General features: G+C 41.3%; 1 protein-coding gene across 5 annotated transcripts in view; it reads left to right on the top strand.

The window, feature by feature from the left end:
• The window catches only part of UBR4 (ubiquitin protein ligase E3 component n-recognin 4), a 114,864-nt gene that overhangs the window by 28,180 nt on the left and 71,497 nt on the right, over positions 1–15,187 (top strand). For all 5 annotated transcript variants that reach the window (XM_037881067.2, XM_043531898.1, XM_037881065.2 and 2 more), the window contains exons 29-42: positions 170–379; positions 2,610–2,711; positions 4,107–4,207; positions 4,926–5,124; positions 5,495–5,683; positions 6,050–6,113; positions 6,910–7,101; positions 8,214–8,284; positions 8,417–8,564; positions 9,091–9,318; positions 9,745–9,915; positions 13,234–13,416; positions 13,756–13,914; positions 14,584–14,736. In XM_037881067.2, coding sequence (XP_037736995.1) covers positions 170–379; positions 2,610–2,711; positions 4,107–4,207; positions 4,926–5,124; positions 5,495–5,683; positions 6,050–6,113; positions 6,910–7,101; positions 8,214–8,284; positions 8,417–8,564; positions 9,091–9,318; positions 9,745–9,915; positions 13,234–13,416; positions 13,756–13,914; positions 14,584–14,736 — 2,170 coding nt within the window. The remainder of the gene's footprint in view (positions 1–169; positions 380–2,609; positions 2,712–4,106; positions 4,208–4,925; positions 5,125–5,494; positions 5,684–6,049; positions 6,114–6,909; positions 7,102–8,213; positions 8,285–8,416; positions 8,565–9,090; positions 9,319–9,744; positions 9,916–13,233; positions 13,417–13,755; positions 13,915–14,583; positions 14,737–15,187) is intronic.

Raw genomic sequence — 15,187 nt, 5'->3', positions numbered from 1 at the left:
GCAACTAAATTATACCCAACTATTTGAAAAGGGCTTTGGACTTAACATGTACCTAGTCTTCCATCTAGATCAATTTCCCAGCTCTGTGCCTGCTAAGCTATTTCATTGTGTTGATCTTTTACTGGTGTACTAATGGAAATGTTTTTGCTGTTTCTCTTCTCCCTTCAAGCTGGTCAGATGAACTGAACGCACCACAGGTTATTCATACCTTGTTGCCCCTTCTGTTGGAGACCAGCATGGAGAGTGTGGCAGAGATCAGCAGCAACTCCCTAGAAAGGATCCTGGGCCCTGCGGAGTCTGATGAATTTCTGGCTCGTGTCTATGAGAAGTTGATCACAGGATGTTATAACATACTGGCTAATCACTCCGACCCCAATAGGTATCAGATCATGTACGATGTGTCCCTTCATTGTGTGAATTGCCAAGCCAGATGGACAGGATTATCCTGATCCATTTGTTCATCAATGTTTTTATTTGTGCTATGGAAAGGCCACATAATATCATAGTACAGAAAATGTACTAATGTAGTTGCTGATTAAAACCTAACAACATTTTATCCAAGTTACAAAAACTTTAAATAGTGAAATATCTATCTAAACAAGCAGTGTGGATTTGATGATCTACTTGAATTGAGTGTTGAATCACATAGAATCATAGAAATGTAGAACTGGAAGGGAACTTGAGATGTCATTGAGTCCTGCCTCAGTGAAAGGGGGTGTAGAAGTAAACCTAGACCATTACTGACGGGTGTTGTTCAACCTGTTCTTAAAAACCTCCAATGACGATGATTACACAACTTCCTGTGGAAGCCTCTTCCATAGCTTACCTACCCTTAGTTATTTTTTTCCCCTAGTATCTAATCTAAATCTCCCTTCTTGCAGATCAAGCCCATTACTACTTCTGACCTCCTTATAGTTGACCTTAATGTATTTGAAGACTGTTATCTGGTCTGTCCGTCCCACATCTAAACATGCCCAGTTTTTTTAAGCTTTCCTCATAGGTCAGGTTTTCTAAACTTTTTATCATTTTTGTTGCTCTCCTCTGGGCTCTGTCCAATTTGCCCCCATCTTTCCTGACACGTTGCATCCAGAATTGGACATAGTACTCCAGCTGAGGACTCATCAGTGTTGAATATTTGAACATGAATAATTTGTGGCTGTTACTAGACAAATAGGGGTTGTACAGGAAGCATGAGATTAAGGCTAGAGGTGCTTATCAGAATCACTTGGTAAATTTTTCCTTATTGTTTGTTTGCATCTGGCTATTAAATTAGGCTGGTTAATGCCAGCTTTCTCATTGCGAACCAGACAGATATAAGGCTTTTCCCTTCTCATTCACCCTCTGTAAGTCAATGGGCATAATAACCTTGGAGAACAGGTACTGTTACCAACTAAACAAGAGACGAAAAATGTTTTGCAAAATGATATTTAATCTTTTTAACATTGATTCCCTGTGGATGGAAGAAACTCAGAGTATCTACTACATTTCTTGTTAGAGAATGAAAACGTCCTTAGCTTTTGCATGCAATGTGGGAATATTTGCTACAGGATGTATTTCCAGATAACACAAGGGAGAAACTTTGGAATCAGTAGTGTGTGATGACGAAAGTAAGTGTGTGTGTGTGTTTGTGTGTGTGTATTATAATTATGCACAAACTTAATTTTTGTCGCAACAAAAATAAAACCCAAATAAGTTAAAACAAAAATAAAATTTTTAAAAAGGTCACGTGGCACAGAACATACAGTGTATGTTATATAATATATAAAACGAGTTAAAACAGCAAAACAAATTAACTGAGCAGGTTACTTATAACTCATTTAAATTTTCACATCATTTAGTTAAATGCAACAACCCACAGTTCCTTTATAGATTACTGGTGCTTTGTGAATCCATGAAGTTGCACTCTCTCTCTTTTCCAGTAAGCATCTGAATCATCCTTTTCCCAAAGGGGTGGATGGGCTGAGTGTGTTAGTGCCCTCTGCAAAGTTAACTGTTTGCAAGTTTGTTCTGATGCTGAGACTGTCACTTGGCCATGGTCTGCAGCCTCTTTAGTCTATGTTTTTAACTGTTTGCAGGATTTCTTAACCCCTTTTGTGTCCTGCAGACACAAGACCATTACATATAATTCTTCAATACACACTTCCTTTTTATGGGAGTTTTTATATTTCTTGTTGTTTACTACATTACTCTCAAAGGTCTCTTGAACCATGTCCCAAGGTTCTTCCTTGGCTAAGGTTTTTCTATGAAATCCCCCTCCCCAAAGGAGATTATAAACTGTTTAATGTAGTGCTCCATTCTGAGAGCCTACTTTCTTATCTGTAAACTTTCCAATGTCCTGGCTAGGGCCTCCCTTCAACCATATGTGCCTTGTTAGTACCCGGAGTCTTAGGATTGCAACACCAAATGTGACAATAAGACATCTTGGAGTTGAGCCCACCTAGGGATGCCTATTGTAAAGTGGGAAACTGCGGTGTGATCAATTTAGGCTTAATCAATTTTTGACTTTATTTATAAATTTTCAGACAATCATTGTCACATATAGCTTCTGATAAACAGGTAACACTGAGCAGGAAGTGCACTCTTCTTTATACTTAATCTTTGATCCACAGTGGCCTAGATGAGTCTATTTTGGAGGAGTGTTTGCAGCATCTGGAGAAGCAGCTGGAGAGCAGCCAGGCCCGGAAAGCCATGGAGGAATTCTTCTCAGAGAGGTGAGGTGATGGAATATTGCATTCTAAGGACTGCTTTTCTCCTCTGTTATTGCTTGTCTTGTCATGCTTAGCATTTGTGGAATGCTGTTGCTTCTGTACAGGAAAGTGCAGAGTTCATATAATATGCACAAGGAACATGTTGCCCTTTGGAGAGATGTGGGATTTTGTAGGTGTGACAAGATTCCCAGGTGAGAGAGAGAGTTCTGCTTTGACACGGCAGATAAAATGTTCAATTAGTCATCATTTCAGTGACTGGTTTTGTGAGTCTTTGGATACATCCGTTTTGTTAGAGGCAGCATAAAGAACCTTTTGAGAGAGGCTGTATTAATTTGCCTGTCAGTTCTACTTGTAAAGTAGCACCTGTTCTCTCAATGCTACCCCCAGATAGCATTGGCTTGGTCTCCTGAAGGATGCCTTTTTCCTGTCTTGGAGTATGAAGACAAGGTAGTGCGGATGTGAAACAGCAGAGCACAGCAAGAGTGTAGGAAGAGATGAACTGGGGGAGAGTTAATTACAGTTGCAAAGTTGATTGACATCCTTTACATGCTCTCTACTTCGTGTGTTCAGCCCAAGCTAAAGTAGCGTGATGGGGGAGTTGGCTTGGTTGTGTGCACTGTTGGGATGGGAGATGATACATGAGAATAGAGTGAGCAAGAAGATGATGACAAAAGTTGTTGAAATCAGCTTTGGCCCTTTTGTGACAGAACCCTGGTTTGTCTCCAGATTGCTCATGATCTGTGAGCTCCTGAGGTTTGCATACCCTTCTGAATTTGGAGCTAAGGCTCTGATGGCACTGCTCTGAAAGTATTGTATACAGCCAGATTGCAAAAACACGTTAATGTAGTGCTGCTAACCATGAGTTAGTACCTCAGAGTGGAGGAGAGGACAATGTGAAAAAGATGTGATGATTTTACCAGCAGGCTGAAATTGCTTCAACCAAACAGCTGCAATCATTTTTTTAACAAGGCTCTTCTGTTACGTAGCCTTAATTTTAAGCTGACTGACTACAGCATGACTCTGTGGCTCTAATAAACATTGAAGGGAAGTAGTGTTGGCACTTGTTTTGATATTTCCCTTTGGAGTGTAATTGCTTGGCTTCTTCATGGACAACCCATTAACATGGTTTTTGTTATTCTTTTCTGGTGAAACTAAGAATGGAATTTTAAGAATGGAATTGCTGCCTGCAATGCTCCATCCTTACTGTGCTGGGTGCAAGCTTCAGAGTTTTGTCTTGTTTAGGTGTCTGTTTCCTCCCCCACTCCCCCAAAGTACTCTGCAGCATATGAATGGTTTCTGCCCTGGCATCTAAGATTGATATAAAGAACAGTGAAGAAAAGAGGTGAGTGTATTTTTGAAAGGTTTGACCTGATGATTTGTTTTCTCTCACTCAATTAGTGGAGAACTGGTCCAGATCATGATGGCAACAGCCAATGAAAATCTCTCAGCTAAATTCTGTAACAGAGTTCTGAAATTCTTCACCAAACTCTTCCAGTTGAGTAAGTGACTGTTTTTAATCTCCGCATCAGAACTTTGATGTCCATTTAACATTTTTTTGTTCTACATAAATTGACGTACAGTATGAAAATGCTTGAAAGAAAAATTGTGGGGAGATACTGAAGCCTACGTGTACTCATTCCCAGTCACCTTTTTGTGTGTTGTTTTTTGTCTTCTGTCCCCTCCTCCTCTCTAGCTTCAGTTTTCAGTTCTGTCTCTGTCCCTCCCCTGACAGCCTCCCTCTGTGCACATTTCCCCTTAATTATTTGCCCTTTCAATGTGTAGTAAAAGCTTATTCTGAGTTAACTAGTATTTCAGCAGTCCCTCTTTTGAAGGTGAATGTTTGCTAAGCAGACTGTTCAGCTCTCTGGAGGATCAGGCACAAGGGGACTGTCTGGCAATATCTTCAATATGCATATGAACAGCTAGAGATGACCACAAGCTGGAAAATTACACAATTCACTTTTATGTCATGCTTGATTTAGTTACCCTCAATGTATGAGAGAGAGAGAGAGAGAATAAGTGTCTGGGGGGAACGAATGGAGGGACAGAATTAGAATGATGATGGTGATAGTAACAGGGATAGCTGTGGGGTTGTCTCCAGTTGCATGCCCTTTAGGGAATCCAGTGAATTTTCCTTTTAATAATAGAAGGAAAATTGTCATTAGGCCTGTTCAATTTACAGCCACAATATCAACCACTGATCATTCTGTCTCCTAGCTGAGAAGAGCCCTAACCCCAGTCTGTTGCGACTATGTGGCTCCTTGGCCCAGTTGGCCTGTGTTGAGCCTGTACGCCTACAGGCCTGGTTAACCAGGATGACCATGTCACCACCTAAAGATTCAGATCAGTTGGATGTTGTTCAAGAGAACAGGCAGCTGCTGCAACTTCTGACAACATATATTGTTCGGGAAAACAGGTAGAGAACAATCTTATGTGACTTACATTATATACTACTGATAAAATACATATTCCATAGACACCTTCTAGTCTGTTAAATACTGCTGATCTCTCATGCTGTAAAGCCATTGTCTTGCTGTTGTTCTCTAGTGTATATTAATGTAGTAGTATTTGAAACAGGACTACATTAACATACCCTAGGGAACTTTTATTGTATGCCAGCAGGGCCCATATGGGGCAGTTAGTGCGTGACACACTAGTCCATGCTAGAATTTGCACCCGTCTGGTGCGGACTAATATACTGCTGAGAGAACCCTCAGAAAAGTTCAGCTTAAACTGGTGTAGATGGGTGATTTAATGCATCTCAAACTTACTTTCTTGTTGATTAGCCAAGTCGGAGAAGGCGTGTGCACTGTTCTGCTGAGTACCCTTATACCAATGGCAACGGAAATGTTGGCCAATGGTGATGGAACAGGCTTCCCTGAGCTCATGGTTGTGATGGCAACTCTGGCCAGTGCTGGGCAAGGTGCTGGACATCTCCAGCTTCACAGTGCTGCAGTCGATTGGCTGGGCAGATGGTAAGAAAAATGAGACCTGTGTTGGTGGTTGATTATCTTCATGTGTTGGACTTACTTCTTGGGAGTTTGATAATGGAGAGGGGAGAGCATGTGGGCTGCTGTGTGGTTGCCCCATAGTTCAGAATGCCACCTGTTGGAATTTGTGGTAGTTGGGATAAGTATCTTTGTGGAGATTTGTATTGGAACCATGGAGGTCCTTAGCTTTTCCTCTCATTGATTTAGTGGCCACTACCTTAATGATTTGCGTAGTGCTGTTGTAAAACTAACAAACTAAATACTTGGGATCGTCATCAGTGAGGATTAAATTGATAACTTTTAAGAGCTGTTTCTATAACTATCTTTTTTTAACTTTCCTTTATCCTATAGCAAGAAATACCTGTCTCAAAAGAACGTTATAGAAAAAATGAATGCTAATGTCATGCATGGAAAGGTAAGAAACGCAGTCAGTTCTCAGTCCTCAGTGTTTGGTCTGAGCCCTGGTCTGCATCAGAAAAGTTATACCGGTATAAGTGTTAGGGAAAGAACAGAACAGGGAATCATCAAGTTATCCATCCCCTGTTGCCCAATCCCAGCTTCTGGCAAACAGAGGCTAGGGACACCATCCCTGCCCATCCTGGCTAATAGCCATTGATGGGCCTATCCTCCGTGCATGTACAGTATCTGATTTTTCTTTTTTTTTGTTGAACCTTGCTATAGTCTTGGCCTTCACAACATCCTCTGGTAAGGAGTTCCACAAGCTGGCTGTGCGTTGTGTAAAGAAATACTTCTTTTTGTTTGTTTTTAAATCTGCTGCCTATTAATTTCATTTGGTAACCCCCTAGTTCTGGTGTTATGAGGAGTAAACACTTCCTTATTTATTTCTCCACACCAGACATGGTTTTATAGACCTCTATCATATCTCCCCTTAGTCGTCTCTTTTCCAAGCTGAAAAGTCCGAAGCTCATTAACCTCTCCTCATATGGAAGGTGTTCCATACCTCTAATCATTTTTGTTGCCCTTTTCTGAACCTTTTCCAATTCCAGTATATCTTTCTGAGATGGGGCGACCACCTCTGCACACAGTACTCAAGGTGTGGGCATACCATGGATTTATAGAGAGGCATTATGATATTTTCTGCCTTATTATCAATTCCCTTTCCTAATGGCTCCTAGCATTGTTAGCTTTTTTGACTGCAGGATGATTTAAGTATTCCTTCTCTTTTTTTCATATTAAACTTTTGCTTGCAGCATGTTACTATACTGGAGTGTACGTGTCACATTGTGTCTTATCTGGCTGATGTCACTAATGCTCTGAGCCAAACGAGCGGCCAAGGACCCAGTCATCTTTCCGTTGATGGAGAGGAACGAGCTATCGAGGTGGATTCAGATTGGGTGGAAGAGCTGGCAGTGGAAGAGGAAGATTCTCAAGCTGAAGACTCGGTAAGTTCTCGTAGTGTGATGTTCGTAACTAGTAGCTGAAAGCCGATGCTGTTGCGTGGTTGTGGCAGCTGGCCTAAGTAATCCATCATCTCCACAGTCTCCCTTATACACCCAATTAAATTGTTGCATGCAAATTAGCTGTAGAGTACGGGCTGTGATTGGTTGAGTTACCTCTGATATCACAGTGGTCTAGCACTCATGGCATAGGTACATGCCTTACTGTAGCTGTACACCTCACGAGTGTAATCTGTAAAGTTCAAAATGTCTCAGATCTTAAAGATTGGAGAGTGACAGACCATGAATCCCAGTGATGATTGGACCTTGTGATATTCTTAATCAGAAGAGCTCTAAACCATGCTTGTAGCTGTTTCCATTGCTTCACATTGACTCAACAGTTATTCTAGGCTCCAGAATGACAATCCTGTAATCTTATGATGTAGATTAGTGGTGAGAGTCACAATAGTCTTCTATATTTATATGTGCAGCTTCCAGATCAAATGTAGAAAAATATTGTGATTTGATTTATAAACAGTATGATTTCATGTTGGACAATCTTAACCTGGGATCTGAAAGCCCATCTGTGCCCTCTGCCTCTTAAATCATTGTCAGTAATAAAGATTTTGCAGTTTAGAACGTAGCTGACATAAGACAGAAGAGAATCCAGCTCTATCTTGTGTAGATAAATTAGTTTTTCAGTATTGACAAAGAAGTCTTTACCTTTGTCAGTAAAGCAAGCAGAGATGAGCTGAAGATGGAGCAGAAATGTTGAGTAAGATGTTGCTGGTCTTGTATAGCTGGTTCTCTGACTGTTATATTAATACACAATTTAACTGGGATAGGCTTTTAGATGTCTCTTTAAGATTAAAGCTGCCATCAGTAATTCATTCCTTTAAATTCAGGCCCCAATATCTTCTTTTAATTATTGTTCAATATTTCTTGGATGTAAAATGAAGTGATTTTGTTTGGTGCCTGCTGCTTTAGATGATGTTAAAACTCACTGTTTTCAAATGTGAATTTATCAGAGAATGGGTTTCTTTTGTATCAAGTGATGGCTCCAGGGTAGGTAGGTAGATATGTAATGCACTGACCAAATGATCTTCCTTCCTAAACAGGATGAAGATTCTCTCTGCAACAAGCTGTGCACCTTCACCATCACACAGAAAGAATTCATGAACCAACACTGGTAAGAGCCCTCCAGGTTTTCCTATATACAGAATATCAGCCTGGTCTTTCTGGCCATTCAGAATTGGGGAAGAGATGGTATGCTAAATCGGAGGGGCTACAATTTCTAACCTCTCTGGTTTCTTTTGTACAGGTACCACTGTCACACTTGTAAGATGGTGGATGGGGTTGGTGTTTGCACGGTTTGTGCTAAAGTTTGTCACAAGGACCATGAGATTTCTTATGCCAAATATGGTTCATTCTTCTGTGACTGTGGAGCGAAGGAAGATGGCAGTTGCCTGGTAAAGGATCTTCATGGCTAAATTTAAACTGTCCTGCAACTATTACAGGTTGCCTAAGTTTGGCTTTGCAAAGTCTTATATTGCACAATAGTTAGTTATTCTGTCATCAATATATGGGAGGGGTCTACTTTAGAATAAGCTTCATCACTGCCCTGTAATTTGCAGCTTTCTACTTAATGATTTCACCCCCTTCACCAAGAGGATCTCTATTGGCAGATCTGTTAATACTAATTAAGACTTTGCACCTACATAACTGACTTGTGGTTTGTAGGTCAACTTCATGTTGCCCACTTACCAGATCTCTGCTCTTTTGATGTTTCCCACCAGCTGCCAACAATGTTACTTCCTGTCTAATACAATGTCTAAAAGGAAAGTGACATGCATGGTACAGGGTTATTGCTGTCTTGTCTCTCTGAAAATGTAGTTTGAGGAATTTAATTTTGCTCCAATTGAAATCGCTGGGACTTTTGTCATGGACTTAAATGGAAACTGGATTGGGCCCTCAATATTGCTTTGTCTTTCCCAGGCTTTGGTGAAAAGAACTCCCAGCAGTGGCATCAGCTCTACCATGAAGGAGTCTGCATTCCAGAGTGAGCCCAGAGTGCCTGAGAGTGTCATTCGCCATGCAAGCAGCTCCCCGGCAGATAAATCCAAGGTCACCATCAATGATGGAAAGGGCCCTGATGAAGAGAAACCCAAGAAGAGCAGCCTGTGTCGAAATGTTGAGGGCTGTCGAGAGGAATTGCAATCCCAGGTATTGTTGTCACGTTAAAATCTCATTCAACAATCAGGATCCCTCTGTGTAGTAGTTCTTCAGGATTCTTTGTTCTCCTAGAATAAAGCTGTCTTTGCAGTAGTCAGTGCTTCTAACTTAAGAGACTTTTATCATTTTGATTTAGTGTTATGCCAGTACAGAATTGGTGCAGGGAATATGTTCTGTGTTGAGAGTTAACACTGGATTTTTGTGTCTAATGCCGGTAAGAAACAGTCGAGTTTGGTACAGAGCGGTTGTGGAGTGGGCTGTACTGGTAGTTAGACAAGTTACCGGATTCTCAGTTGTCTATTAGGATAATGGTGCTGTAACTGCTTTTTAGAGGCTTATCTTGCCTGTGAAATGCTGCTGCTATGGAGATTTCATGGGTATGTCTTGTGCTTTACTTGCCACATCTGTTTCTCATAGGCCAACTTCTCCTTTGCTCCTCTGGTGTTGGATATGCTGGGCTTCCTAATGGATGCCATTCAGGTCAACTTCCAGCAAGCTTCAGCCATGGGCAGCAGCAGCCGAGCGCAGCAGGCTCTGAATGAGCTGCACACTTTGGACAAGACCATGGAAATGACAGATCAGTTGATGGTATGATTACTGGCTGGCTTGCTAGTTCAAATGCTTGCTTTTGAGCCGAGCGGAGGGATCACTTTTGCCTCAGTTTTTAATAAGGGTAATGAGCAGCCTGGGGGAAGTGGGAGCGTGGCCAATGGGAACAAGGACGTGGAAGTCAAACTCAATCAGCTTAATAAGACCAAACTGGGGAGCCTGGATATTCTCTATCCAAGAATATTTAAGGTACTGACACATGAAATTATGAGCCCAGTAGCAAGGATTTTTAATGAATCTGTAAACATGGAGGTTGCACCTTATGACTGGAGAATTGAAAATATAGTACCTACGTTTAAGAAAGAGGGAAAAAATGTGATCTGGGAAACTGCAGGCCTGTTAGTTTGACCTCAGTTGTATGCAAGGTCTTAGAACACATTTTTAAAGAGAGAGTAGTTAAGGACATAGAAGTAAATGGTAATTGGGATAAAATACTGCACGGTTGTACAAAAGGTAGATTGTGCCAGAACATCCTGATCTTGTTCTTTGAGAAAACTGATTTTCTAGACAAAGGAAATGCAGTAGATTTAATCTACCTGGATTTCAGTAAAGCATTTGATACATTTTCACACAGGAAACTATTAGTTAAATTGGAGAAGATGGGGATTAATATGAGTATAGAAAGATGGATAAGAAAAGGGGAGGCCAGGTCAGCCTGCAAGTAAATTGTCAGGCTGGAGGGAGGTTATTAGTAAAATAACTTAAGAGATTCCTCAGGGACTGGTCTTGCGACTTACCTTATTTAACATTTTCATTTATGACCTTGGCGCACAAGTGGGAGTGTGCTAATAAAATTTGCGGATGTCACAAAGTTGGGAGGTCTGGCCAAAACAGAGGACAACCAGAATATCATACTAGCAGTCACGGGATAACAGGGAAGGTCCACTCATGAATCAGTGACTGGTTAAAAGACAGAAAACAAAGGGTAGGAATAAATAGTCAGTTTTCAGAATGGAGAGAGATAAGTAGTGAAGTTCCCCAGGGATTTGTACTGGGACCAGTGCTGTTCAACATATTCATAAATGATCTGGAAAAAGGTAAACAGTGAGGTGGCAAAATTTGCAGGTGATGCAAAATTACTCAAGATGTTGAAGTCCAAAGCAGACTGTGAAGAGTTACAAACGATTGCACAAAACTGGGTGACTGGGCAACAGAATGGCAGATGAAATTCAATGTTGATAAATGCAAAGTAATGCACGTTGGAAAACATCACCCCAGCTATACATACACAATGGTGGAGTCTAAATTAGCTGTTGCCACTCAAAAAAGAGATCTTGGAGTCACTGCGGATAGTTCTCTGAAAACATCCACTCAATGTGCAGCAGCAGTCAAAAAAGCTAACAATGTTGGGAATCATTAAGAAAGGGATTGAAAATAAGACAGAAAATGTCATGTTACCTCTACATAAATCCATGGTACGCCCACATCTTGAATATAGCATGCAGATGTGGTTGTCACATCTCAGAAAAGATATACTGGAATTGGAAAAGGTTCAGAAAAGGGCAACAAAAATTAGTAGGTGTATGGAACAGCTTCTATATGAGGAAAGATTAAAAAGACTGGGATTTTTCATCTTGGAAAAGAGATGACTAAGATGGGATATGATAGAGGTCTATAAGATCATGACTGGTGTGGAGATAGTGTATAAGGAAGTGTTATTTACCCTTTCATATAACACAAGAACCAGGGGTCACCCAATGAAATTAATAGGCAGCAGGTTTAAAACAAAAGGAAGTACTTCTTCACACAACCTGTGGAACTCATTGCCAGGGGATGTGATAAAGGGCAAAACAGTAACAGCATTCAGAAAAGAACTAGATAAGTTCATGGAGGATAGGTCCATCAGTGGCTATTAGCCAAGATGGTCAGGGATGGAGCCCCATGCTCTGGGTGTCCCTAGCTTCTATTTGCCAGAAGCTGGGGGTGGATGACGGGATGGATCACTTGATGATTACCTGTTCTGTTTGTTCCCTCTGAAGCTTCTGGCATTGGCCACGGTTGCAAGACAGGATACTGGGCTAGATAGACCATTGGTCTGATGCAGTGTGGCCTCTCATATGTTTGTAAGATTTGTACAACCTTGAAAACTGGAGTAAGAGAAATGGAATGAAACTTAATAGTGCATAGTGCAAGGTCATGCTCTTAGACAACAAGAACTTTTGCTATAAGCTGGGGATATACCAGTTGGAAGCAACAGAGGATGAGATAGACCTGTTTGTATTGGGCAATCACAGGATGACTATGAGCTGCCAATGTGATGCGGCCTTGAAAAAGGCTGATGCAATCCTAGGATGCATCAGGTGAGGTATTTTCAGGAAAGATAGGGAAGTGTTATCACCATTATACAAGACACTGGTGGGACCTCATCTGAAAAACTGTGTGCAAATCTGGTCTCCCATGTTTAAAAAAAATTAATTCAAACTGGAATAGGTGCAGAGAAGAGCTACTAGGATGAGCAGCAGAATGGAGAAGCTACCTTATGAGAGGAGACTTAAGGAGCTTGGCTTGTTTAGTCTAACAAAATGCTTATGATTGCTCTTCCTAAATACATCAGAAGGATAAACACCAGGGAAGGAAAGGAGTTATTTAAGTTAAAGGCCAGTGTTGGCACGAGAACAAATGGATAGAAACTGACCATCGGTAAATATATACTTGGAATTCGATAAGGATTTCTAAGCATCAGAGGAGTGAAGTTCTGGAACAGCCTTCCAAGGGGAGTAGTGGAGGCGAAAAACCTAGCTTGTTTTAAGATCGAGCTTGGTCAGTTTTTATGGAGGGGATAGTATGAGATTGCCAAAGATGGCACATGGTCCATCCATGACTGCTATTAGCAAATATCTCCAACAGCCAGGTGTCTGGCTGGTGAGACTTATCCACAGGCTCAGGGTTTAACTGATAGCCATATTTGGGGTTAGGAAGGAATTTTCCCTGGGTCAGATTGACAGAGACCCTGGGGATTTTTCACTTTCCTCTGCAGCATGGGGCATAGGTCACTTGCTGGTTTAAACTAAAGTAAATGGTGGATCCTCTATAACTTGAAGTCTTTTTAAATTAAGATCTGAAGACTTCAGTAACTCAGCCAGCAGTACCTTCATGAAGGTACGGTCACATGGGCTTATTAACAGGAGCGGGTGGGCGAGGTTCTGTGGCCTGCAGTTTGCAGTGAGTCAGATCAGGTGATCATGATGGTACCTTCTGGCCTTAAATTCTGTGAGTCTAAATGAAACTATTCCAATTGTTAAATCTCTGCTATTTGTCTCTACTTCTGTGTGTTCTTTGTGCTCCACAATGGCTCAGGTCCCAACTCTTGGCTCTCAAGAAGGTGCTTTTGAGAATGTCCGAATGAACTACAGTGGCGACCAGGGCCAGACGATCCGACAGCTGATCAGCGCTCACATGCTGAGGCGGGTGGCAATGTGTGTGCTGTCCTCCCCGCATGGGCGCCGCCAGCATCTAGCTGTGAGCCATGAAAAGGGCAAGGTGGGTGCTGAGAAGGGGACGCGCTCCAATGGCACGACAACCTAAAATCCATTTTAAAGTAAGATGAGATGATTTAAAATGTTCCATAGTGACTAAAGAATCAAGCAGACTTCCTACGGTCAGACTCAAGGACTCTGTAAATGACTAGACTCTTTTGGAAAAACCTCCCTGCATGATTGTTACTTCAGTTGTTCCATATTTTAGGGAACAAAAATCTTGCTTCTTGCTGCAGAGATGCTGAGACAATACATTGATGGAGTCATATAAGAAGCTAGATACTGAGAATTTCTTTTTGTGGTACCAATCTTAGACAATTGACTTGATTTCATTATTTTGTAGATTACAGTGTTACAACTCTCAGCATTGCTTAAACAAGCGGACTCCAGCAAAAGGAAATTAACCCTTACTCGCCTTGCATCTGCACCGGTTCCCTTCACTGTACTGAGCCTAACAGGAAATCCCTGCAAGGAGGACTATCTAGCTGTGTGTGGGCTGAAGGTAAGGGTCTGACAAGCAAGAGAGTTCCTTTACCTCTGGAAATGTGACCTCAAACCAAGCAGTGCTCCTCTCTCCCTAAGCGATGGGTTGTGGAGTTCTGATTGGCTATCAAAGATCTGAAGTCATTGTGGATGTCACTAATTCTAGTTCTTGAATCGCTTGCTCCTAGTTTAGTTTTGCTGCAGCTTCATTTACTATGTCAATCCTATTTATTATTTTAAACCATTCTTGATAATGCCCAAATAAAACAATGACACTCAGGCTGACTATCCTTTGTGCTACAGAAACCGAGAAGAGTATCCACGTAAATAAAACTTCACTGAAATGGATGTGTTTAATCTTAATCTGCAACCACTTCTACTACTGAGCAATGGGTGATCATTTTGTATTTTTTCAAATCAGTGTACAGTTTCCGCAATTAACGAAATACACCACCTTAGAAACCAGTAGTCTCAAATATTTGAACAAACCCCAGAAGAGAGACAGTTCTCTTGCAAAGTCATTCATCCTGAAAACAGGGACGCTTGATTTCTTCCTATATGAATCCATTATTCATGTTTGGGGCTAGGGAGAGGTCAATGGCAGGAATGATGCCCCTTGAATCTGTTTTTGCAGAAATAAATAAATAAATATATTTAATACTTGACTTCTTTTATTTTCTTGTCCCAGGACTGCCATGTGCTAACATTCAGTAGCTCAGGATCAGTTTCCGATCACTTGGTACTCCACCCCCAATTAGCAACAGGAAACTTCATCATTAAGGCTGTGTGGCTGCCAGGATCTCAGACAGAACTTGCTATTGTGACTGCAGACTTTGTGAAGGTACGGTCACAACCCGTGGATGATCCCGGATTGACTTGGTGCTGTGCATTGCTTTTCATTTCCTGTGGAACAGACGTGGGCTTCTGGCAGTCTCCAGAGTCATCAGTGGATGTCAGAATAACACAGTGCTCTAATTTGTGAGGAAAATTTGAGTTCTAGAAAGGGCATTACTGTTATCTCTAGTTTTCTAATATGTATTGCTCTTCACCACTGTTAGCAATAGACTGTTCACAGAAACACAAAAACAAAGGCCCACATTTTCATAAGTGACCTCTTATTTTGAGTGCCCAACTTGAAATATTTAAAATTTTACTTACACACACACTCACACTCTGAGGTACTGAACACCTGATCTCCCTTTGATTTCAGTTGTGGGTACTGATACTTCTTAAAATCTGGCCTTGATTGTGTAAAGTTGGACACTCAAAAGTGAAGGTCACTTTTGAAGATG

This window comes from Chelonia mydas, chromosome 18 (assembly GCF_015237465.2).
Source record: "Chelonia mydas isolate rCheMyd1 chromosome 18, rCheMyd1.pri.v2, whole genome shotgun sequence".
In the NCBI taxonomy this organism is placed as follows: Eukaryota; Metazoa; Chordata; order Testudines; family Cheloniidae; genus Chelonia; species Chelonia mydas.
This window is presented reverse-complemented; position numbering and strand designations above follow the sequence as displayed.